General features: G+C 55.8%; 1 protein-coding gene across 1 annotated transcript in view; it reads right to left on the bottom strand.

Annotated features, from left to right (window-relative positions):
* Positions 1–24,393, bottom strand: part of SNX17 (sorting nexin 17) — a gene marked incomplete at its 5' end in the record, with an annotated part of 110,472 nt that overhangs the window by 45,174 nt on the left and 40,905 nt on the right. Inside the window, one exon of the mRNA XM_073672886.1 lies at positions 17,338–17,415. Within this exon, the coding sequence (XP_073528987.1) occupies positions 17,338–17,415 (78 nt within the window). The remainder of the gene's footprint in view (positions 1–17,337; positions 17,416–24,393) is intronic.

Here is a 24,393-nt window from a genome sequence, read left to right on the forward strand (position 1 = left end):
CAGAAGCATGCCCAGGCGTTGTAGGGAGGTCTTACAGGCACGTGGAGGTCACACACAATACTCAGCCTCATCAGAAGCATGCCCAGGCGTTGTAGAGGGGTCATACAGGCACGTGGAGGCCACACACAATACTCAGCCTCATCAGGAGCACGCCCAGGCGTTGTAGGGAGGTCTTACAGGCACGTGGAGGTCACACACAATACTCAGCCTCATCAGAAGCATGCCCAGGCGTTGTAGGGAGGTCATACAGGCACGTGGAGGCCACACACAATACTCCGCCTCATCAGGAACATGCCCAGGCGTTGTAGGGAGGTCATACAGGCACGTGGAGGCCACACAGATTACTCAGCCTCATCAGGAGCGTGCCCAGGCGTTGTAGGGAGGTTATACAGGCATGTGGAGGCCACACACAATACTCAGCCTCATCAGGAGCATGCCCAGGCGTTGTAGGGAGATCATACAGGCACGTGGAGGCCACACACAATACTCAGCCTCATCAGGAGCATGCCCAGGCGTTGTAGGGAGATCATACAGGCACGTGGAGGCCACACACAATACTCAGCCTCATCAGGAGCATGCCCAGGCGTTGTAGGAAGGCCATACAGGCACGTGGAGGCCACACACAGTACTCAGCCTCATCAGGAGCATGCCCAGGCGTTGTAGGGAGGTTATACAGGCACGTGGAGGCCACACACAATACTCAGCCTCATCAGGAGCATGCCCAGGCGTTGTAGAGAGGTCATACAGGCACGTGGAGGTCACACACAATACTCAGCCTCATCAGGAGCATGCCCAGGCGTTGTAGGGAGGTCATTCATCAGGAGCATGCCCAGGCGTTGTAGGGAGGTCATTCATCAGGAGCATGCCCAGGCGTTGTAGGGAGGTCATACAGGCACGTGGAGGCCACACACAATACTCAGCCTCATCAGGAGCATGCCCAGGCGTTGTAGGGAGGTCATACAGGCACGTGGAGGCCACACACTATACTCAGCCTCATCAGGAGCACGCCCAGGCGTTGTAGGGAGGTCATACAGGCACGTGGAGGTCACACACAATACTCAGCCTCATCAAGAGCATGCTCAGGCGTTGTAGGGAGGTCATACAGGCACGTGGAGGCCACACACAATACTCAGCCTCATCAGGAGCACGCCCAGGCGTTGTAGGGAGGTCTGACAGGCACGCGGAGGCCACACACAATACTCAGCCTCATCAGGAGCATGCCCAGGCGTTGTAGGGAGGTCATACAGGCACGTGGGGGCCACACACAATACTCAGCCTCATCAGGAGCATGTCCAGGCGTTGTAGGGAGGTCATACAGGCACGTGGAGGCCACACACGATACTCAGCCTCATCAGGAGCATGCCCAGGCGTTGTAGGGAGGTCATACAGGCACGTGGAGGCCACACACAATACTCAGCCTCATCAGGAGCATGCCCAGGCGTTGTAGGGAGGTCATACAGGCACGTGGAGGCCACACACAATACTCAGCCTCATCAGGAGCATGGCCAGGCGTTGTAGGGAGGTCATACAGGCACGTGGAGGCCACACACAATACTCAGCCTTATCAGGAGCATGCCCAGGTGTTGTAGGGAGGTCATACAGGCACGTGGAGGCCACACAGATTACTCAGCCTCATCAGGAGCACGCACAGGTGTTGTAGGGAGGTCATACAGGTACGTGGAGGCCACACACAATACTCAGCCTCATCAGGAGCATGCCCAGGCGTTGTAGGGAGGTCATACAGGCACGTGGAGGCCACACACAATACTCAGCCTCATCAGGAGCATGCCCAGGCGTTGTAGGGAGGTCATACAGGCACGTGGAGGCCACACACAATACTCAGCCTCATCAGGAGCATGCCTAGGCGTTGTAGGGAGGTCATACAGGCACGTGGAGGCCACACACAATACTCAGCCTCATCAGGAGCATGTCCAGGCGTTGTAGGGAGGTCATACAGGCACGTGGAGGCCACACACAATACTCAGCCTCATCAGGAGCGTGCCCAGGCGTTGTAGGGAGGTCATACAGGCACGTGGAGGCCACACAGATTACTCAGCCTCATCAGGAACATGCCCAGGCGTTGTAGGGAGGTCATACAGGCACGTGGAGGCCACACACAATACTCAGCCTCATCAGGAGCATGCCCAGGCGTTGTAGGGAGGTCATACAGGCACGTGGAGGCCACACACAATACTCAGCCTCATCAGGAGCATGCCCAGGCGTTGTAGGGAGGTCATACAGGCACGTGGAGGTCACACACAATACTCAGCCTCATCAAGAGCATGCCCACGCGTTGTAGGGAGGTCATACAGGCACGTGGAGGCCACACACAATACTGAGCCTCATCAGCACGCCCAGGCGTTGTAGGGAGGTCATACAGGCACGTGGAGGCCACACACAATACTCAGCCTTATCAGGAGCATGCACAGGCGTTGTAGGGAGGTCATACAGGCACGTGGAGGCCACACACAATACTCAGCCTCATCAGAAGCATGCCCAGGCGTTGTAGGGAGGTCTTACAGGCACGTGGAGGTCACACACAATACTCAGCCTCATCAGAAGCATGCCCAGGCGTTGTAGAGGGGTCATACAGGCACGTGGAGGCCACACACAATACTCAGCCTCATCAGGAGCACGCCCAGGCGTTGTAGGGAGGTCTTACAGGCACGTGGAGGTCACACACAATACTCAGCCTCATCAGAAGCATGCCCAGGCGTTGTAGAGGGGTCATACAGGCACGTGGAGGCCACACACAATACTCAGCCTCATCAGGAGCATGCCCAGGCGTTGTAGAGGGGTCATACAGGCACGTGGAGGCCACACACAATACTCAGCCTCATCAGAAGCATGCCCAGGCGTTGTAGGGAGGTCATACAGGCACGTGGAGGCCACACACAATACTCAGCCTCATCAGGAACATGCCCAGGCGTTGTAGGGAGGTCATACAGGCACGTGGAGGCCACACAGATTACTCAGCCTCATCAGGAGCGTGCCCAGGCGTTGTAGGGAGGTTATACAGGCATGTGGAGGCCACACACAATACTCAGCCTCATCAGGAGCATGCCCAGGTGTTGTAGGGAGGTCATACAGGCACGTGGAGGCCACACACAATACTGAGCCTCATCAGGAGCATGCCCAGGCGTTGTAGGAAGGCCATACAGGCACGTGGAGGCCACACACAGTACTCAGCCTCATCAGGAGCATGCCCAGGCGTTGTAGGGAGGTCATACAGGCACGTGGAGGCCACACACAATACTGAGCCTCATCAGGAGCATGCCCAGGCGTTGTAGGGAGGTCATACAGGCACGTGGAGGCCACACACAATACTCAGCCTCATCAGGAGCATGCCCAGGCATTGTAGGGAGGTCATACAGGCACGTGGAGGCCACACACAATACTCAGCCTCATCAGGAGCATGCCCAGGCGTTGTAGGGAGGTCATACAGGCACATGGAGGCCACACAGATTACTCAGCCTCATCAGGAGCATGCCCAGGCGTTGTAGGGAGGTCATACAGGCACGTGGAGGTCACACACAATACTCAGGCTCAACAGGAGCATGCCCAGGCGTTGTAGGGAGGTCATACAGGCACGTGGAGGCCACACAGATTACTCAGCCTCATCAGGAGCATGCCCAGGCGTTGTAGGGAGGTCATACAGGCACGTGGAGGCCACACACAATACTCAGCCTCATCAGGAGCATGCCCAGGCGTTCTAGGGAGGTCATACAGGCACGTGGAGGCCACACACAATAGTCAGCCTCATCAGGAGCATGCCCAGGCGTTGTAGGGAGGTCATACAGGCACGTGGAGGCCACACACAATACTCAGCCTCATCAGGAGCATGCCCAGGCGTTGTAGGGAGGTCATACAGGCACGTGGAGGTCACACACAATACTCAGCCTCATCAGGAGCATGCCCAGGCGTTGTAGGGAGGTCATTCATCAGGAGCATGCCCAGGCGTTGTAGGGAGGTCATTCATTCATCAGGAGCATGCCCAGGCGTTGTAGGGAGGTCATACAGGCACGTGGAGGCCACACACAATACTCAGCCTCATCAGGAGCATGCCCAGGCGTTGTAGGGAGGTCATACAGGCACGTGGAGGCCACACACTATACTCAGCCTCATCAGGAGCACGCCCAGGCGTTGTAGGGAGGTCTTACTGGCACGTGGAGGTCACACACAATACTCAGCCTCATCAGAAGCATGCCCAGGCGTTGTAGAGGGGTCATACAGGCACGTGGAGGCCACACACAATACTCAGCCTCATCAAGAGCATGCCCAGGCGTTGTAGGGAGGTCATACAGGCACGTGGAGGTCACACACAATACTCAGCCTCATCAAGAGCATGCTCAGGCGTTGTAGGGAGGTCATACAGGCACGTGGAGGCCACACACAATACTCAGCCTCATCAGGAGCACGCCCAGGCGTTGTAGGGAGGTCTTACAGGCACGCGGAGGCCACACACAATACTCAGCCTCATCAGGAGCATGCCCAGGCGTTGTAGGGAGGTCATACAGGCACGTGGGGGCCACACACAATACTCAGCCTCATCAGGAGCATGTCCAGGCGTTGTAGGGAGGTCATACAGGCACGTGGAGGCCACACACGATACTCAGCCTCATCAGGAGCATGCCCAGGCGTTGTAGGGAGGTCATACAGGCACGTGGAGGCCACACACAATACTCAGCCTCATCAGGAGCATGCCCAGGCGTTGTAGGGAGGTCATACAGGCACGTGGAGGCCACACACAATACTCAGCCTCATCAGGAGCATGGCCAGGCGTTGTAGGGAGGTCATACAGGCACGTGGAGGCCACACACAATACTCAGCCTTATCAGGAGCATGCCCAGGTGTTGTAGGGAGGTCATACAGGCACGTGGAGGCCACACAGATTACTCAGCCTCATCAGGAGCACGCACAGGTGTTGTAGGGAGGTCATACAGGTACGTGGAGGCCACATACAATACTCAGCCTCATCAGGAGCATGCCCAGGCGTTGTAGGGAGGTCATACAGGCACGTGGAGGCCACACACAATACTCAGCCTCATCAGGAGCATGCCTAGGCGTTGTAGGGAGGTCATACAGGCACGTGGAGGCCACACACAATACTCAGCCTCATCAGGAGCATGCCCAGGCGTTGTAGGGAGGTCATACAGGCACGTGGAGGCCACACACAATACTCAGCCTCATCAGGAGCATGCCTAGGCATTGTAGGGAGGTCATACAGGCACGTGGAGGCCACACACAATACTCAGCCTCATCAGGAGCATGTCCAGGCGTTGTAGGGAGGTCATACAGGCACGTGGAGGCCACACAGATTACTCAGCCTCATCAGGAACATGCCCAGGCGTTGTAGGGAGGTCATACAGGCACGTGGAGGCCACACACAATACTCAGCCTCATCAGGAGCATGCCCAGGCGTTGTAGGGAGGTCATACAGGCACGTGGAGGCCACACACAATACTCAGCCTCATCAGGAGCATGCCCAGGCGTTGTAGGGAGGTCATACAGGCACGTGGAGGTCACACACAATACTCAGCCTCATCAAGAGCATGCCCACGCGTTGTAGGGAGGTCATACAGGCACGTGGAGGCCACACACAATACTGAGCCTCATCAGGAGCACGCCCAGGCGTTGTAGGGAGGTCATACAGGCACGTGGAGGCCACACACAATACTCAGCCTCATCAGGAGCATGCCCAGGCGTTGTAGGGAGGTCATACAGGCACGTGGAGGTCACACACAATACTCAGGCTCAACAGGAGCATGCCCAGGCGTTGTAGGGAGGTCATACAGGCACGTGGAGGCCACACAGATTACTCAGCCTCATCAGGAGCATGCCCAGGCGTTGTAGGGAGGTCATACAGGCACGTGGAGGCCACACACAATACTCAGCCTCATCAGGAGCATGCCCAGGCGTTGTAGGGAGGTCATACAGGCACGTGGAGGTCACACACAATACTCAGCCTCATCAGGAGCATGCCCAGGCGTTGTAGGGAGGTCATTCATCAGGAGCATGCCCAGGCGTTGTAGGGAGGTCATTCATCAGGAGCATGCCCAGGCGTTGTAGGGAGGTCATACAGGCACGTGGAGGCCACACACAATACTCAGCCTCATCAGGAGCATGCCCAGGCGTTGTAGGGAGGTCATACAGGCACGTGGAGGCCACACACTATACTCAGCCTCATCAGGAGCACGCCCAGGCGTTGTAGGGAGGTCTTACAGGCACGTGGAGGTCACACACAATACTCAGCCTCATCAGAAGCATGCCCAGGCGTTGTAGAGGGGTCATACAGGCACGTGGAGGCCACACACAATACTCAGCCTCATCAAGAGCATGCCCAGGCGTTGTAGGGAGGTCATACAGGCACGTGGAGGTCACACACAATACTCAGCCTCATCAAGAGCATGCTCAGGCGTTGTAGGGAGGTCATACAGGCACGTGGAGGCCACACACAATACTCAGCCTCATCAGGAGCACGCCCAGGCGTTGTAGGGAGGTCTTACAGGCACGCGGAGGCCACACACAATACTCAGCCTCATCAGGAGCATGCCCAGGCGTTGTAGGGAGGTCATACAGGCACGTGGGGGCCACACACAATACTCAGCCTCATCAGGAGCATGTCCAGGCGTTGTAGGGAGGTCATACAGGCACGTGGAGGCCACACACGATACTCAGCCTCATCAGGAGCATGCCCAGGCGTTGTAGGGAGGTCATACAGGCACGTGGAGGCCACACACAATACTCAGCCTCATCAGGAGCATGCCCAGGCGTTGTAGGGAGGTCATACAGGCACGTGGAGGCCACACACAATACTCAGCCTTATCAGGAGCATGCCCAGGTGTTGTAGGGAGGTCATACAGGCACGTGGAGGCCACACACAATACTCAGCCTCATCAGGAGCATGCCTAGGCGTTGTAGGGAGGTCATACAGGCACGTGGAGGACACACACAATACTCAGCCTCATCAGGAGCATGCCCAGGCGTTGTAGGGAGGTTATACAGGCACGTGGAGGCCACACAGATTACTCAGCCTCATCAGGAGCACGCACAGGTGTTGTAGGGAGGTCATACAGGTACGTGGAGGCCACACACAATACTCAGCCTCATCAGGAGCATGCCCAGGCGTTGTAGGGAGGTCATACAGGCACGTGGAGGCCACACACAATACTCAGCCTCATCAGGAGCATGCCTAGGCGTTGTAGGGAGGTCATACAGGCACGTGGAGGCCACACACAATACTCAGCCTCATCAGGAGCATGTCCAGGCGTTGTAGGGAGGTCATACAGGCACGTGGAGGCCACACAGATTACTCAGCCTCATCAGGAGCGTGCCCAGGCGTTGTAGGGAGGTTATACAGGCACGTGGAGGCCACACACAATACTCAGCCTCATCAGGAGCATGCCCAGGCGTTGTAGGGAGGTCATACAGGCGCGTGGAGGCCACACACAATACTCAGCCTCATCAGGAGCATGCCCAGGCGTTGTAGGGAGGTCATACAGGCACGTGGAGGCCACACACAATACTCAGCCTCATCAGGAGCATGCCCAGGCGTTGTAGGGAGGTCATACAGGCACGTGGAGGCCACACACAATACTCAGCCTCATCAGGAGCATGCCCAGGCGTTCTAGGGAGGTCATACAGACACGTGGAGGCCACACACAATACTCAGCCTCATCAGGAGCATGCCCAGGCGTTGTAGGGAGGTCATACAGGCACGTGGAGGCCACACACAAGACTCAGCCTCATCAGGAGCACGCCCAGGCGTTGTAGGGAGGTCATACAGGCACGTGGAGGCCACACACAATACTCAGCCTCATCAGGAGCATGCCCAGGCGTTGTAGGGAGGTCATACAGGCACGTGGAGGCCACACACAATACTCAGCCTCATCTGGAGCATGCCCAGGCGTTGTAGGGAGGTCATACAGGCACGTGGAGGCCACACACAATACTCAGCCTCATCAGGAGCATGCCCAGGCGTTGTAGGGAGGTCATACAGGCATGTGGAGGCCACACAGATTACTCAGCCTCATCAGGAGCACGCACAGGTGTTGTAGGGAGGTCATACAGGTACGTGGAGGCCACACACAATACTCAGCCTCATCAGGAGCGTGCCCAGGCATTGTAGGGAGGTCATACAGGCACGTGGAGGCCACACACAATACTCAGCCTCATCAGGAGCATGCCCAGACGTTGTAGGGAGGTCATACAGGCACGTGGAGGCCACACACAATACTCAGCCTCATCAGGAGCATGCCCAGGTGTTGTAGGGAGGTCATACAGGCACGTGGAGGCCACACACAATACTCAGCCTCATCAGGAGCATTCCCAGGCGTTGTAGGGAGGTCATACAGGCATGTGGTGGCCACACACAATACTCAGCCTCATCAGGAGCATGCCCAGGCGTTGTAGGGAGGTCATACAGGCACGTGGAGGCCACACACAATACTCAGCCTTATCAGGAGCATGCACAGGCGTTGTAGGGAGGTCATACAGGCACGTGGAGGCCACACACAATACTCAGCCTCATCAGAAGCATGCCCAGGCGTTGTAGGGAGGTCTTACAGGCACGTGGAGGTCACACACAATACTCAGCCTCATCAGAAGCATGCCCAGGCGTTGTAGAGGGGTCATACAGGCACGTGGAGGCCACACACAATACTCAGCCTCATCAGGAGCACGCCCAGGCGTTGTAGGGAGGTCTTACAGGCACGTGGAGGTCACACACAATACTCAGCCTCATCAGAAGCATGCCCAGGCGTTGTAGAGGGGTCATACAGGCACGTGGAGGCCACACACAATACTCAGCCTCATCAGGAGCATGCCCAGGCGTTGTAGAGGGGTCATACAGGCACGTGGAGGCCACACACAATACTCAGCCTCATCAGAAGCATGCCCAGGCGTTGTAGGGAGGTCATACAGGCACGTGGAGGCCACACACAATACTCAGCCTCATCAGGAACATGCCCAGGCGTTGTAGGGAGGTCATACAGGCACGTGGAGGCCACACAGATTACTCAGCCTCATCAGGAGCGTGCCCAGGCGTTGTAGGGAGGTTATACAGGCACGTGGAGGCCACACACAATACTCAGCCTCATCAGGAGCATGCCCAGGCGTTGTAGGGAGGTCATACAGGCGCGTGGAGGCCACACACAATACTCAGCCTCATCAGGAGCATGCCCAGGCGTTGTAGGGAGGTCATACAGGCACGTGGAGGCCACACACAATACTCAGCCTCATCAGGAGCATGCCCAGGCGTTGTAGGGAGGTCATACAGGCACGTGGAGGCCACACACAATACTCAGCCTCATCAGGAGCATGCCCAGGCGTTCTAGGGAGGTCATACAGGCACGTGGAGGCCACACACAAGACTCAGCCTCATCAGGAGCACGCCCAGGCGTTGTAGGGAGGTCATACAGGCACGTGGAGGCCACACACAATACTCAGCCTCATCAGGAGCATGCCCAGGCGTTGTAGGGAGGTCATACAGGCACGTGGAGGCCACACACAATACTCAGCCTCATCTGGAGCATGCCCAGGCGTTGTAGGGAGGTCATACAGGCACGTGGAGGCCACACACAATACTCAGCCTCATCAGGAGCATGCCCAGGCGTTGTAGGGAGGTCATACAGGCATGTGGAGGCCACACAGATTACTCAGCCTCATCAGGAGCACGCACAGGTGTTGTAGGGAGGTCATACAGGTACGTGGAGGCCACACACAATACTCAGCCTCATCAGGAGCGTGCCCAGGCATTGTAGGGAGGTCATACAGGCACGTGGAGGCCACACACAATACTCAGCCTCATCAGGAGCATGCCCAGACGTTGTAGGGAGGTCATACAGGCACGTGGAGGTCATACAGGCACGTGGAGGCCACACACAATACTCAGCCTCATCAGGAGCATGCCCAGGTGTTGTAGGGAGGTCATACAGGCACATGGAGGCCACACACAATACTCAGCCTCATCAGGAGCATTCCCAGGCGTTGTAGGGAGGTCATACAGGCATGTGGTGGCCACACACAATACTCAGCCTCATCAGGAGCATGCCCAGGCGTTGTAGGGAGGTCATTCATCAGGAGCATGCCCAGGCATTGTAGGGAGGTCATACAGGCACGTGGAGGCCACACACAGTACTCAGCCTCATCAGGAGCATGCCCAGGCGTTGTAGGGAGGTCATACAGGCACGTGGAGGCCACACAGATTACTCAGCCTCATCAGGAGCATGCCCAGGCGTTGTAGGGAGGTCATACAGGCACGTGGAGACCACACACAATACTCAGCCTCATCAGGAGCATGCCCAGGCGTTGTAGGGAGGTCATACAGGCACGTGGAGGCCACACACAATACTCAGCCTCATCAGGAGCATGCCCAGGCGTTGTAGGGAGGTCATACAGGCACGTGGAGGCCACACACAATACTCAGCCTCATCAGGAGCATGCCCAGGCGTTGTAGGGAGGTTATACAGGTACGTGGAGGCCACACACAATACTCAGCCTCATCAGGAGCATGCCCAGGCGTTGTAGGGAGGTCATACAGGCATGTGGAGGCCACACACAATACTCAGCCTCATCAGGAGCATGCCCAGGCGTTGTAGGGAGGTCATACAGGCACGTGGAGGCCACACACAATACTCAGCTTCATCAGGAGCATGCCCAGGCGTTGTAGGGAGGTTATACAGGTACGTGGAGGCCACACACAATACTCAGCCTCATCAGGAGCATGTCCAGGCGTTGTAGGGAGGTCATACAGGCACGTGGAGGCCACACAGATTACTCAGCCTCATCAGGAGCATGCCCAGGCGTTGTAGGGAGGTCATACAGGCACGTGGAGACCACACACAATACTCAGCCTCATCAGGAGCATGCCCAGGCGTTGTAGGGAGGTTATACAGGTACGTGGAGGCCACACACAATACTCCGCCTCATCAGGAGCATGTCCAGGCGTTGTAGGGAGGTCATACAGGCACGTGGAGGCCACACACAATACTCAGCCTCATCAGGAGCATGCACAGGCGTTGTAGGGAGGTCATACAGGCACGTGGAGGCCACACACAATACTCAGCCTCATCAGAAGCATGCCCAGGCGTTGTAGGGAGGTCTTACAGGCACGTGGAGGCCACACACAATACTGAGCCTCATCAGGAGCACGCCCAGGCGTTGTAGGGAGGTCATACAGGCACGTGGAGACCACACACAATACTCAGCCTCATCAGGAGCATGCCCAGGCGTTGTAGGGAGGTCATACAGGCACGTGGAGGCCACACACAATACTGAGCCTCATCAGGAGCATGCCCAGGCGTTGTAGGGAGGTCATACAGGCACGTGGAGACCACACACAATACTCAGCCTCATCAGGAGCATGCCCAGTCGTTGTAGGGAGGTTATACAGGTACGTGGAGGCCACACACAATACTCAGCCTCATCAGGAGCATGTCCAGGCGTTGTAGAGGGGTCATACAGGCACGTGGAGGTCACACACAATACTCAGCCTCATCAGGAGCATGCCCAGGCGTTGTAGGGAGGTCATACAGGCACGTGGAGGCCACACAGATTACTCAGCCTCATCAGGAGCATGCCCAGGCGTTGTAGGGAGGTCATACAGGCACGTGGAGACCACACACAATACTCAGCCTCATCAGGAGCATGCCCAGGCGTTGTAGGGAGGTTATACAGGTACGTGGAGGCCACACACAATACTCCGCCTCATCAGGAGCATGTCCAGGCGTTGTAGGGAGGTCATACAGGCACGTGGAGGCCACACACAATACTCAGCCTCATCAGGAGCATGCCCAGGCGTTGTAGGGAGGTCATACAGGCACGTGGAGGCCACACACAATACTCAGCCTTATCAGGAGCATGCACAGGCGTTGTAGGGAGGTCATACAGGCACGTGGAGGCCACACACAATACTCAGCCTCATCAGAAGCATGCCCAGGCGTTGTAGGGAGGTCTTACAGGCACGTGGAGGCCACACACAATACTGAGCCTCATCAGGAGCACGCCCAGGCGTTGTAGGGAGGTCATACAGGCACGTGGAGGCCACACACAATACTCAGCCTCATCAGGAGCATGCCCAGGCGTTGTAGGGAGGTCATACAGGCACGTGGAGACCACACACAATACTCAGCCTCATCAGGAGCATGCCCAGTCGTTGTAGGGAGGTTATACAGGTACGTGGAGGCCACACACAATACTCAGCCTCATCAGGAGCATGTCCAGGCGTTGTAGAGGGGTCATACAGGCACGTGGAGGTCACACACAATACTCAGCCTCATCAGGAGCATGCCCAGGCGTTGTAGGGAGGTCATACAGGCACGTGGAGGCCACACACAATACTCAGCCTTATCAGGAGCATGCACAGGCGTTGTAGGGAGGTCATACAGGCACGTGGAGGCCACACACAATACTCAGCCTCATCAGAAGCATGCCCAGGCGTTGTAGGGAGGTCTTACAGGCACGTGGAGGCCACACACAATACTGAGCCTCATCAGGAGCACGCCCAGGCGTTGTAGGGAGGTCATACAGGCACGTGGAGGCCACACACAATACTCAGCCTCATCAGGAGCATGCCCAGGCGTTGTAGGGAGGTCATACAGGCACGTGGAGGCCACACACAATACTCAGCCTTATCAGGAGCATGCACAGGCGTTGTAGGGAGGTCATACAGGCACGTGGAGGCCACACACAATACTCAGCCTCATCAGAAGCATGCCCAGGCGTTGTAGGGAGGTCTTACAGGCACGTGGAGGTCACACACAATACTCAGCCTCATCAGAAGCATGCCCAGGCGTTGTAGAGGGGTCATACAGGCACGTGGAGGCCACACACAATACTCAGCCTCATCAGGAGCATGTCCAGGCGTTGTAGGGAGGTCATACAGGCACGTGGAGGCCACACACGATACTCAGCCTCATCAGGAGCATGCCCAGGCGTTGTAGGGAGGTCTTACAGGCACGTGGAGGCCACACACAATACTGAGCCTCATCAGGAGCACGCCCAGGCGTTGTAGGGAGGTCATACAGGCACGTGGAGGCCACACACAATACTCAGCCTCATCAGGAGCATGCCCAGGCGTTGTAGGGAGGTCATACAGGCACGTGGAGGCCACACACAATACTGAGCCTCATCAGGAGCATGCCCAGGCGTTGTAGGGAGGTCATACAGGCACGTGGAGACCACACACAATACTCAGCCTCATCAGGAGCATGCCCAGTCGTTGTAGGGAGGTTATACAGGTACGTGGAGGCCACACACAATACTCAGCCTCATCAGGAGCATGTCCAGGCGTTGTAGAGGGGTCATACAGGCACGTGGAGGTCACACACAATACTCAGCCTCATCAGGAGCATGCCCAGGCGTTGTAGGGAGGTCATACAGGCACGTGGAGGCCACACAGATTACTCAGCCTCATCAGGAGCATGCCCAGGCGTTGTAGGGAGGTCATACAGGCACGTGGAGACCACACACAATACTCAGCCTCATCAGGAGCATGCCCAGGCGTTGTAGGGAGGTTATACAGGTACGTGGAGGCCACACACAATACTCCGCCTCATCAGGAGCATGTCCAGGCGTTGTAGGGAGGTCATACAGGCACGTGGAGGCCACACACAATACTCAGCCTCATCAGGAGCATGCCCAGGCGTTGTAGGGAGGTCATACAGGCACGTGGAGGCCACACACAATACTCAGCCTTATCAGGAGCATGCACAGGCGTTGTAGGGAGGTCATACAGGCACGTGGAGGCCACACACAATACTCAGCCTCATCAGAAGCATGCCCAGGCGTTGTAGGGAGGTCTTACAGGCACGTGGAGGCCACACACAATACTGAGCCTCATCAGGAGCACGCCCAGGCGTTGTAGGGAGGTCATACAGGCACGTGGAGGCCACACACAATACTCAGCCTCATCAGGAGCATGCCCAGGCGTTGTAGGGAGGTCATACAGGCACGTGGAGACCACACACAATACTCAGCCTCATCAGGAGCATGCCCAGTCGTTGTAGGGAGGTTATACAGGTACGTGGAGGCCACACACAATACTCAGCCTCATCAGGAGCATGTCCAGGCGTTGTAGAGGGGTCATACAGGCACGTGGAGGTCACACACAATACTCAGCCTCATCAGGAGCATGCCCAGGCGTTGTAGGGAGGTCATACAGGCACGTGGAGGCCACACACAATACTCAGCCTTATCAGGAGCATGCACAGGCGTTGTAGGGAGGTCATACAGGCACGTGGAGGCCACACACAATACTCAGCCTCATCAGAAGCATGCCCAGGCGTTGTAGGGAGGTCTTACAGGCACGTGGAGGCCACACACAATACTGAGCCTCATCAGGAGCACGCCCAGGCGTTGTAGGGAGGTCATACAGGCACGTGGAGGCCACACACAATACTCAGCCTCATCAGGAGCATGCCCAGGCGTTGTAGGGAGGTCATACAGGCACGTGGAGGCCACACACAATACTCAGCCTTATCAGGAGCATGCACAGGCGTTGTAGGGAGGTCATACAGGCACGTGGAGGCCACACACAATACTCAGCCTCATCAGAAGCATGCCCAGGCGTTGTAGGGAGGTCTTACAGGCACGTGGAGGTCACACACAATACTCAGCCTCATCAGAAGCATGCCCAGGCGTTGTAGAGGGGTCATACAGGCACGTGGAGGCCACACACAATACTCAGCCTCATCAGGAGCATGTCCAGGCGTTGTAGGGAGGTCATACAGGCACGTGGAGGCCACACACGATACTCAGCCTCATCAGGAGCATGCCCAGGCGTTGTAGGGAGGTCTTACAGGCACGTGGAGGTCACACACAATACTCAGCCTCATCAGAAGCATGCCCAGGCGTTGTAGAGGGGTCCTACAGGCACGTGGAGGCCACACACAATACTCAGCCTCATCAGAAGCATGCCCAGGCGTTGTAGGGAGGTCATACAGGCACGTGGAGGCCACACACAATACTCAGCCTCATCAGGAGCATGCCCAGGCGTTGTAGGGAGGTCATACAGGCACGTGGAGGCCACACAGATTACTCAGCCTCATCAGGAGCGTGCCCAGGCGTTGTAGGGAGGTCATACAGGCACGTGGAGGCCACACACAATACTCAGCCTCATCAGGAGCATGCCCAGGCGTTGTAGGGAGGTCATACAGGCACGTGGAGGCCACACACAATACTCAGCCTCATCAGGAGCATGCCCAGGCGTTGTAGGGAGGTCATACAGGCACATGGAGGCCACACACAATACTCAGCCTCATCAGGAGCATGCCCAGGCGTTCTAGGGAGGTCATACAGGCACGTGGAGGCCACACACAAGACTCAGCCTCATCAGGAGCACGCCCAGGCGTTGTAGGGAGGTCATACAGGCACGTGGAGGCCACACACAATACTCAGCCTCATCAGGAGCATGCCCAGGCGTTGTAGGGAGGTCATACAGGCACGTGGAGGCCACACACAATACTCAGCCTCATCTGGAGCATGCCCAGGCGTTGTAGGGAGGTCATACAGGCACGTGGAGGCCACACACAATACTCAGCCTCATCAGGAGCATGCCCAGGCGTTGTAGGGAGGTCATACAGGCATGTGGAGGCCACACAGATTACTCAGCCTCATCAGGAGCACGCACAGGTGTTGTAGGGAGGTCATACAGGTACGTGGAGGCCACACACAATACTCAGCCTCATCAGGAGCGTGCCCAGGCATTGTAGGGAGGTCATACAGGCACGTGGAGGCCACACACAATACTCAGCCTCATCAGGAGCATGCCCAGACGTTGTAGGGAGGTCATACAGGCACGTGGAGGCCACACACAATACTCAGCCTCATCAGGAGCATGCCCAGGTGTTGTAGGGAGGTCATACAGGCACGTGGAGGCCACACACAATACTCAGCCTCATCAGGAGCATTCCCAGGCGTTGTAGGGAGGTCATACAGGCATGTGGTGGCCACACACAATACTCAGCCTCATCAGGAGCATGCCCAGGCGTTGTAGGGAGGTCATACAGGCACGTGGAGGCCACACAGATTACTCAGCCTCATCAGGAGCACGCACAGGTGTTGTGGGGAGGTCATACAGGCACGTGGAGGCCACACACAATACTCAGCCTCATCAGGAGCATGCCCAGGCGTTGTAGGGAGGTCATTCATCAGGAGCATGCCCAGGCATTGTAGGGAGGTCATACAGGCACGTGGAGGCCACACACAGTACTCAGCCTCATCAGGAGCATGCCCAGGCGTTGTAGGGAGGTCATACAGGCACGTGGAGGCCACACAGATTACTCAGCCTCATCAGGAGCATGCCCAGGCGTTGTAGGGAGGTCATACAGGCACGTGGAGACCACACACAATACTCAGCCTCATCAGGAGCATGCCCAGGCGTTGTAGGGAGGTCATACAGGCACGTGGAGGCCACACACAATACTCAGCCTCATCAGGAGCATGCCCAGGCGTTGTAGGGAGGTCATACAGGCACGTGGAGGCCACACACAATACTCAGCCTCATCAGGAGCATGCCCAGGCGTTGTAGGGAGGTTATACAGGTACGTGGAGGCCACACACAATACTCAGCCTTATCAGGAGCATGCCCAGGCGTTGTAGGGAGGTCATACAGGCATGTGGAGGCCACACACAATACTCAGCCTCATCAGGAGCATGCCCAGGCGTTGTAGGGAGGTCATACAGGCACGTGGAGGCCACACAGATTACTCAGCCTCATCAGGAGCATGCCCAGGCGTTGTAGGGAGGTCATACAGGCACGTGGAGACCACACACAATACTCAGCCTCATCAGGAGCATGCCCAGGCGTTGTAGGGAGGTCATACAGGCACGTGGAGGCCACACACAATACTCAGCTTCATCAGGAGCATGCCCAGGCGTTGTAGGGAGGTTATACAGGTACGTGGAGGCCACACACAATACTCAGCCTCATCAGGAGCATGTCCAGGCGTTGTAGGGAGGTCATACAGGCACGTGGAGGCCACACACAATACTCAGCCTCATCAGGAGCATGCCCAGGCGTTGTAGGGAGGTTATACAGGCACGTGGAGGCCACACACAATACTCAGCCTCATCAGGAGCATGCCCAGGCGTTGTAGGGAGGTCATACAGGCATGTGGAGGCCACACACAATACTCAGCCTCATCAGGAGCATGCCCAGGTGTTGCAGGGAGGTTATACAGGCACGTGGAGGCCACACACAATACTCAGCTTGTATCACATCTAGGAGGGGGTATTTCAGGGGTCTCTATCTTTTTGAGCAGTGTATATACACAGTGTCCTCCCCTGTAGTGTAGGGGTATATATATATATATACAGTCCTCTCCTGGATTCTTTTACCTTTTTGATGCTGCCTCCGGACTTCTTCACCATCAGCTCATCCACCATAGACTGCAGGCAGATGCTCATCATTATGGCCTAAGGAGGAAGAGCAGGCAGGGTTACACCGGACTGAAGACATAGATGTGATTACCCAAGATCCCTGAGTGATCTTACATTACAGTGAGAAGGTCACTGGTCCCAATGGACAGAAGCCCAAAGTGCTGCCCTCAGGTAGCGGGTTACTCCAGTGGTGACTGTGATGATGCCTTCCATGGTGACAGCTGTGGATATGCTGCCGGTATCTCGTGTCTGAGCTGTACATGCGGTGGTGACAGCTGTGGATATGTTGTCGGTATCTCCTGTCTGAGCTGTACATGCGGTGGTGACAGCTGTGGATATGCTGCCAGTATCTCGTGTCTGAGCTGTACATGCGGTGGTGACAGCTGTGGATATGCTGCCGGTATCTCGTGTCTGAGCTGTACATGCGGTGGAGACAGCTGTGGATATGCTGCCAGTATCTCCTGTCTGAGCTGTACATGCGGTGGTGACAGCTGTGGATATGCTGCCAGTGTCTCGTGTCTGAGCTGTACATGCGGTGGTGACAGCTGTGGATATGTTGCCGGTATCTCCTGTCTGAGCTGTACATGTGGTGGTGACAGCTGTGGATATGCTGCCAGTGTCTCGTGTCTGAGCTGTATATGGTGGTGACAGCTGTGGATATGCTGCCGGTATCTCCTGTCTGAGCTGTACATGCGGTGGTGACAGCTGTGGATATGCTGCCAGTATCTCCTGTCTGAGCTGTACATGCGGTGGTGACAGCTGTGGATATGCTGCCAGTATCTCCTGTCTGAGCTGTACATGCGGTGGTGACAGCTGTGGATATGCTGCCAGTGTCTCGTGTCTGAGCTGTACATGCGGTGGTGATAGCTGTGGATATGCTGCCAGTGTCTCGTGTCTGAGCTGTACATGCGGTGGTGACAGCTGTGGATATGCTGCCGGTATCTCCTGTCTGAGCTGTACATGCGGTGGTGACAGCTGTGGATATGCTGCCGGTATCTCCTGTCTGAGCTGTACATGCGGTGGTGACAGCTGTGGATATGTTGCCGGTATCTCCTGTCTGAGCTGTACATGCGGTGGTGACAGCTGTGGATATGCTGCCAGTATCTCCTGTCTGAGCTGTACATGCGGTGGTGACAGCTGTGGATATGCTGCCAGTGTCTCGTGTCTGAGCTGTATATGGTGGTGACAGCTGTGGATATGCTGCCGGTATCTCCTGTCTGAGCTGTACATGCGGTGGTGACAGCTGTGGATATGCTGCCAGTATCTCCTGTCTGAGCTGTACATGCGGTGGTGACAGCTGTGGATATGCTGCCAGTATCTCCTGTCTGAGCTGTACATGCGGTGGTGACAGCTGTGGATATGCTGCCAGTGTCTCGTGTCTGAGCTGTACATGCGGTGGTGACAGCTGTGGATATGCTGCCAGTATCTCCTGTCTGAGCTGTACATGTGGTGGTGACAGCTGTGGATATGATGCCAGTATCTCGTGTCTGAGCTGTACATGTGGTGGTGACAGCTGTGGATATGTTGCCGGTATCTCGTGTCTGAGCTGTACATGCGGTGGTGACAGCTGTGGATATGATGCCAGTATCTCGTGTCTGAGCTGTACATGCGGTGGTGACAGCTGTGGATATGTTGCCGGTATCTCCTGTCTGAGCTGTACATGTGGTGGTGACAGCTGTGGATATGTTGCCGGTATCTCCTGTCTGAGCAGTACATGCGGTGGTGACAGCTGTGGATATGCTGCCGGTATCTCCTGTCTGAGCTGTATATAGTGGTGACAGCTGTGGATATGCTGCCGGTATCTCCTGTCTGAGCTGTACATGCGGTGGTGACAGCTGTGGATATGTTGCTGGTATCTCCTGTCTGAGCTGTACATGTGGTGGTGACAGCTGTGGATATGCTGCCGGTATTTCCTGTCTGAGCTGTACATGCGGTGGTGACAGCTGTGGATATGTTGCCGGTATCCCGTGTCTGAGCTGTACATGCGGTGGTGACAGCTGTGGATATGCTGCCAGTGTCTCCTGTCTGAGCTGTACATGCGGTGGTGACAGCTGTGGATATGCTGCCAGTGTCTCCTGTCTGAGCTGTACATGCGGTGGTGACAGCTGAGGATATGCTGCCAGTATCTCGTGTCTGAGCTGTACATGCGGTGGTGACCGCTGTGGATATGCTGCCAGTATCTCCTGTCTGAGCTGTATATGGTGGTGACAGCTGTGGATATGCTGCCAGTATCTCCTGTCTGAGCTGCACATGCGGTGGTGACAGCTGTGGATATGCTGCCAGTATCTCCTGTCTGAGCTGTACATGGTAGTGACAGCTGTGGATTTGCTGCCGGTATCTCGTGTCTGAGCTGTACATGGTGGTGACAGCTGTGCATATGCTGTCGGTATCTCCTGTCTGAGCTGTACATGCGGTGATGACAGCTGTGGATATGCTGCCAGTATCTCGTGTCTGAGCTGTACATGCGGTGGTGACAGCTGTGGATATGCTGCCAGTATCTCGTGTCTGAGCTGTACATGCGGTGATGACAGCTGTGGATATGCTGCCAGTATCTCGTGTCTGAGCTGTACATGCGGTGGTGACAGCTGTGGATATGCTGCCGGTATCTCGTGTCTGAGCTGTATATGGTGGTGACAGCTGTGGATATGCTGCCGGTATCTTCTGTCTGAGCTGTATATGGTGGTGACAGCTGTGGATATGCTGCCGGTATCTCATGTCTGAGCTGTACATGGTGGTGACAGCTGTGGATATGCTGCCGGTATCTCGTGTCTGAGCTGTACATGCGGTGGTGACAGCTGTGGATATGCTGCCGGTATCTCGTGTCTGAGCTGTACATGCGGTGGAGACAGCTGTGGATATGCTGCCAGTATCTCCTGTCTGAGCTGTACATGCGGTGGTGACAGCTGTGGATATGCTGCCAGTATCTCCTGTCTGAGCTGTACATGCGGTGGTGACAGCTGTGGATATGCTGCCAGTGTCTCGTGTCTGAGCTGTACATGCGGTGGTGACAGCTGTGGATATGTTGCCGGTATCTCCTGTCTGAGCTGTACATGTGGTGGTGACAGCTGTGGATATGCTGCCAGTGTCTCGTGTCTGAGCTGTATATGGTGGTGACAGCTGTGGATATGCTGCCGGTATCTCCTGTCTGAGCTGTACATGCGGTGGTGACAGCTGTGGATATGCTGCCAGTATCTCCTGTCTGAGCTGTACATGCGGTGGTGACAGCTGTGGATATGCTGCCAGTATCTCCTGTCTGAGCTGTACATGCGGTGGTGACAGCTGTGGATATGCTGCCAGTGTCTCGTGTCTGAGCTGTACATGCGGTGGTGACAGCTGTGGATATGCTGCCGGTATCTCCTGTCTGAGCTGTACATGCAGTGGTGACAGCTGTGGATATGCTGCCAGTGTCTCGTGTCTGAGCTGTATATGGTGGTGACAGCTGTGGATATGCTGCCGGTATCTCCTGTCTGAGCTGTACATGCGGTGAAGACAGCTGTGGATATGTTGCCGGTATCCCGTGTCTGAGCTGTACATGCGGTGGTGACAGCTGTGGATATGCTGCCAGTGTCTCCTGTCTGAGCTGTACATGCGGTGGTGACAGCTGTGGATATGCTGCCAGTGTCTCCTGTCTGAGCTGTACATGCGGTGGTGACAGCTGTGGATATGCTGCCAGTATCTCCTGTCTCAGCTGTACATGCGGTGGTGGCAGCTGTGGATATGCTGCCAGTATCTCCTGTCTGAGCTGTATATGGTGGTGACAGTTGTGGATATGCTGCCAGTATCTCCTGTCTGAGCTGCACATGCGGTGGTGACAGCTGTGGATATGCTGCCAGTATCTCCTGTCTGAGCTGTACATGGTGGTGACAGCTGTGGATATGCTGCCGGTATCTCGTGTCTGAGCTGTACATGGTGGTGGACAGCTGTGCATATGCTGTCGGTATCTCCTGTCTGAGCTGTACATGCGGTGGTGACAGCTGTGGATATGCTGCCAGTATCTCGTGTCTAAGCTGTACATGCGGTGGTGACAGCTGTGGATATGCTGCCAGTATCTCGTGTCTGAGCTGTACATGTGGTGGTGACAGCTGTGGATATGCTGCCGGTATCTCCTGTCTGAGCTGTACATGCGGTGGTGACAGCTGTGGATATGTTGCCGGTATCTCCTGTCTGAGCTGTACATGTGGTGGTGACAGCTGTGGATATGCTGCCAGTGTCTCCTGTCTGAGCTGTACATGCGGTGGTGACAGCTGTGGATATGCTGCCAGTATCTCCTGTCTGAGCTGTATATGGTGGTGACAGCTGTGGATATGCTGCCTGTATCTCCTGTCTGAGCTGCACATGCGGTGGTGACAGCTGTGGATATGCTGCCAGTATCTCCTGTCTGAGCTGTACATGCGGTGGTGACAGCTGTGGATATGCTGCCGGTATCTCCTGTCTGAGCTGTACATGCGGTAGTGACAGCTGTGGATATGCTGCCAGTATCTCCTGTCTGAGCTGCACATGCGGTGGTGACAGCTGTGGATATGCTGCCGGTATCTCCTGTCTGAGCTGTACATGCGGTGGTGACAGCTGTGGATATGTTGCCGGTATCTCCTGTCTGAGCTGTACATGCGGTGGTGACAGCTGTGGATATGCTGCCAGTATCTCCTGTCTGAGCTGTACATGCGGTGGTGACAGCTGTGGATATGCTGCCAGTGTCTCGTGTCTGAGCTGTATATGGTGGTGACAGCTGTGGATATGCTGCCGGTATCTCCTGTCTGAGCTGTACATGCGGTGGTGACAGCTGTGGATATGCTGCCAGTATCTCCTGTCTGAGCTGTACATGCGGTGGTGACAGCTGTGGATATGCTGCCAGTATCTCCTGTCTGAGCTGTACATGCGGTGGTGACAGCTGTGGATATGCTGCCAGTGTCTCGTGTCTGAGCTGTACATGCGGTGGTGACAGCTGTGGATATGCTGCCAGTATCTCCTGTCTGAGCTGTACATGTGGTGGTGACAGCTGTGGATATGATGCCAGTATCTCGTGTCTGAGCTGTACATGTGGTGGTGACAGCTGTGGATATGTTGCCGGTATCTCGTGTCTGAGCTGTACATGCGGTGGTGACAGCTGTGGATATGATGCCAGTATCTCGTGTCTGAGCTGTACATGCGGTGGTGACAGCTGTGGATATGTTGCCGGTATCTCCTGTCTGAGCTGTACATGTGGTGGTGACAGCTGTGGATATGTTGCCGGTATCTCCTGTCTGAGCAGTACATGCGGTGGTGACAGCTGTGGATATGCTGCCGGTATCTCCTGTCTGAGCTGTATATAGTGGTGACAGCTGTGGATATGCTGCCGGTATCTCCTGTCTGAGCTGTACATGCGGTGGTGACAGCTGTGGATATGTTGCTGGTATCTCCTGTCTGAGCTGTACATGCGGTGGTGACAGCTGTGGATATGCTGCCGGTATTTCCTGTCTGAGCTGTACATGCGGTGGTGACAGCTGTGGATATGTTGCCGGTATCCCGTGTCTGAGCTGTACATGCGGTGGTGACAGCTGTGGATATGCTGCCAGTGTCTCCTGTCTGAGCTGTACATGCGGTGGTGACAGCTGAGGATATGCTGCCAGTATCTCGTGTCTGAGCTGTACATGCGGTGGTGACCGCTGTGGATATGCTGCCAGTATCTCCTGTCTGAGCTGTATATGGTGGTGACAGCTGTGGATATGCTGCCAGTATCTCCTGTCTGAGCTGCACATGCGGTGGTGACAGCTGTGGATATGCTGCCAGTATCTCCTGTCTGAGCTGTACATGGTAGTGACAGCTGTGGATTTGCTGCCGGTATCTCGTGTCTGAGCTGTACATGGTGGTGACAGCTGTGCATATGCTGTCGGTATCTCCTGTCTGAGCTGTACATGCGGTGATGACAGCTGTGGATATGCTGCCAGTATCTCGTGTCTGAGCTGTACATGCGGTGGTGACAGCTGTGGATATGCTGCCAGTATCTCGTGTCTGAGCTGTACATGCGGTGATGACAGCTGTGGATATGCTGCCAGTATCTCGTGTCTGAGCTGTACATGCGGTGGTGACAGCTGTGGATATGCTGCCGGTATCTCGTGTCTGAGCTGTATATGGTGGTGACAGCTGTGGATATGCTGCCGGTATCTTCTGTCTGAGCTGTATATGGTGGTGACAGCTGTGGATATGCTGCCGGTATCTCATGTCTGAGCTGTACATGGTGGTGACAGCTGTGGATATGCTGCCGGTATCTCGTGTCTGAGCTGTACATGCGGTGGTGACAGCTGTGGATATGCTGCCGGTATCTCGTGTCTGAGCTGTACATGCGGTGGAGACAGCTGTGGATATGCTGCCAGTATCTCCTGTCTGAGCTGTACATGCGGTGGTGACAGCTGTGGATATGCTGCCAGTATCTCCTGTCTGAGCTGTACATGCGGTGGTGACAGCTGTGGATATGCTGCCAGTGTCTCGTGTCTGAGCTGTACATGCGGTGGTGACAGCTGTGGATATGTTGCCGGTATCTCCTGTCTGAGCTGTACATGTGGTGGTGACAGCTGTGGATATGCTGCCAGTGTCTCGTGTCTGAGCTGTATATGGTGGTGACAGCTGTGGATATGCTGCCGGTATCTCCTGTCTGAGCTGTACATGCGGTGGTGACAGCTGTGGATATGCTGCCAGTATCTCCTGTCTGAGCTGTACATGCGGTGGTGACAGCTGTGGATATGCTGCCAGTATCTCCTGTCTGAGCTGTACATGCGGTGGTGACAGCTGTGGATATGCTGCCAGTGTCTCGTGTCTGAGCTGTACATGCGGTGGTGACAGCTGTGGATATGCTGCCGGTATCTCCTGTCTGAGCTGTACATGCAGTGGTGACAGCTGTGGATATGCTGCCAGTGTCTCGTGTCTGAGCTGTATATGGTGGTGACAGCTGTGGATATGCTGCCGGTATCTCCTGTCTGAGCTGTACATGCGGTGAAGACAGCTGTGGATATGTTGCCGGTATCCCGTGTCTGAGCTGTA

This window comes from Phyllobates terribilis, unplaced genomic scaffold, assembly GCF_046119375.1.
Source record: "Phyllobates terribilis strain yellow unplaced genomic scaffold, ASM4611937v1 Scaffold_3__8_contigs__length_932513732, whole genome shotgun sequence".
NCBI lineage: Eukaryota > Metazoa > Chordata > Amphibia > Anura > Dendrobatidae > Phyllobates > Phyllobates terribilis.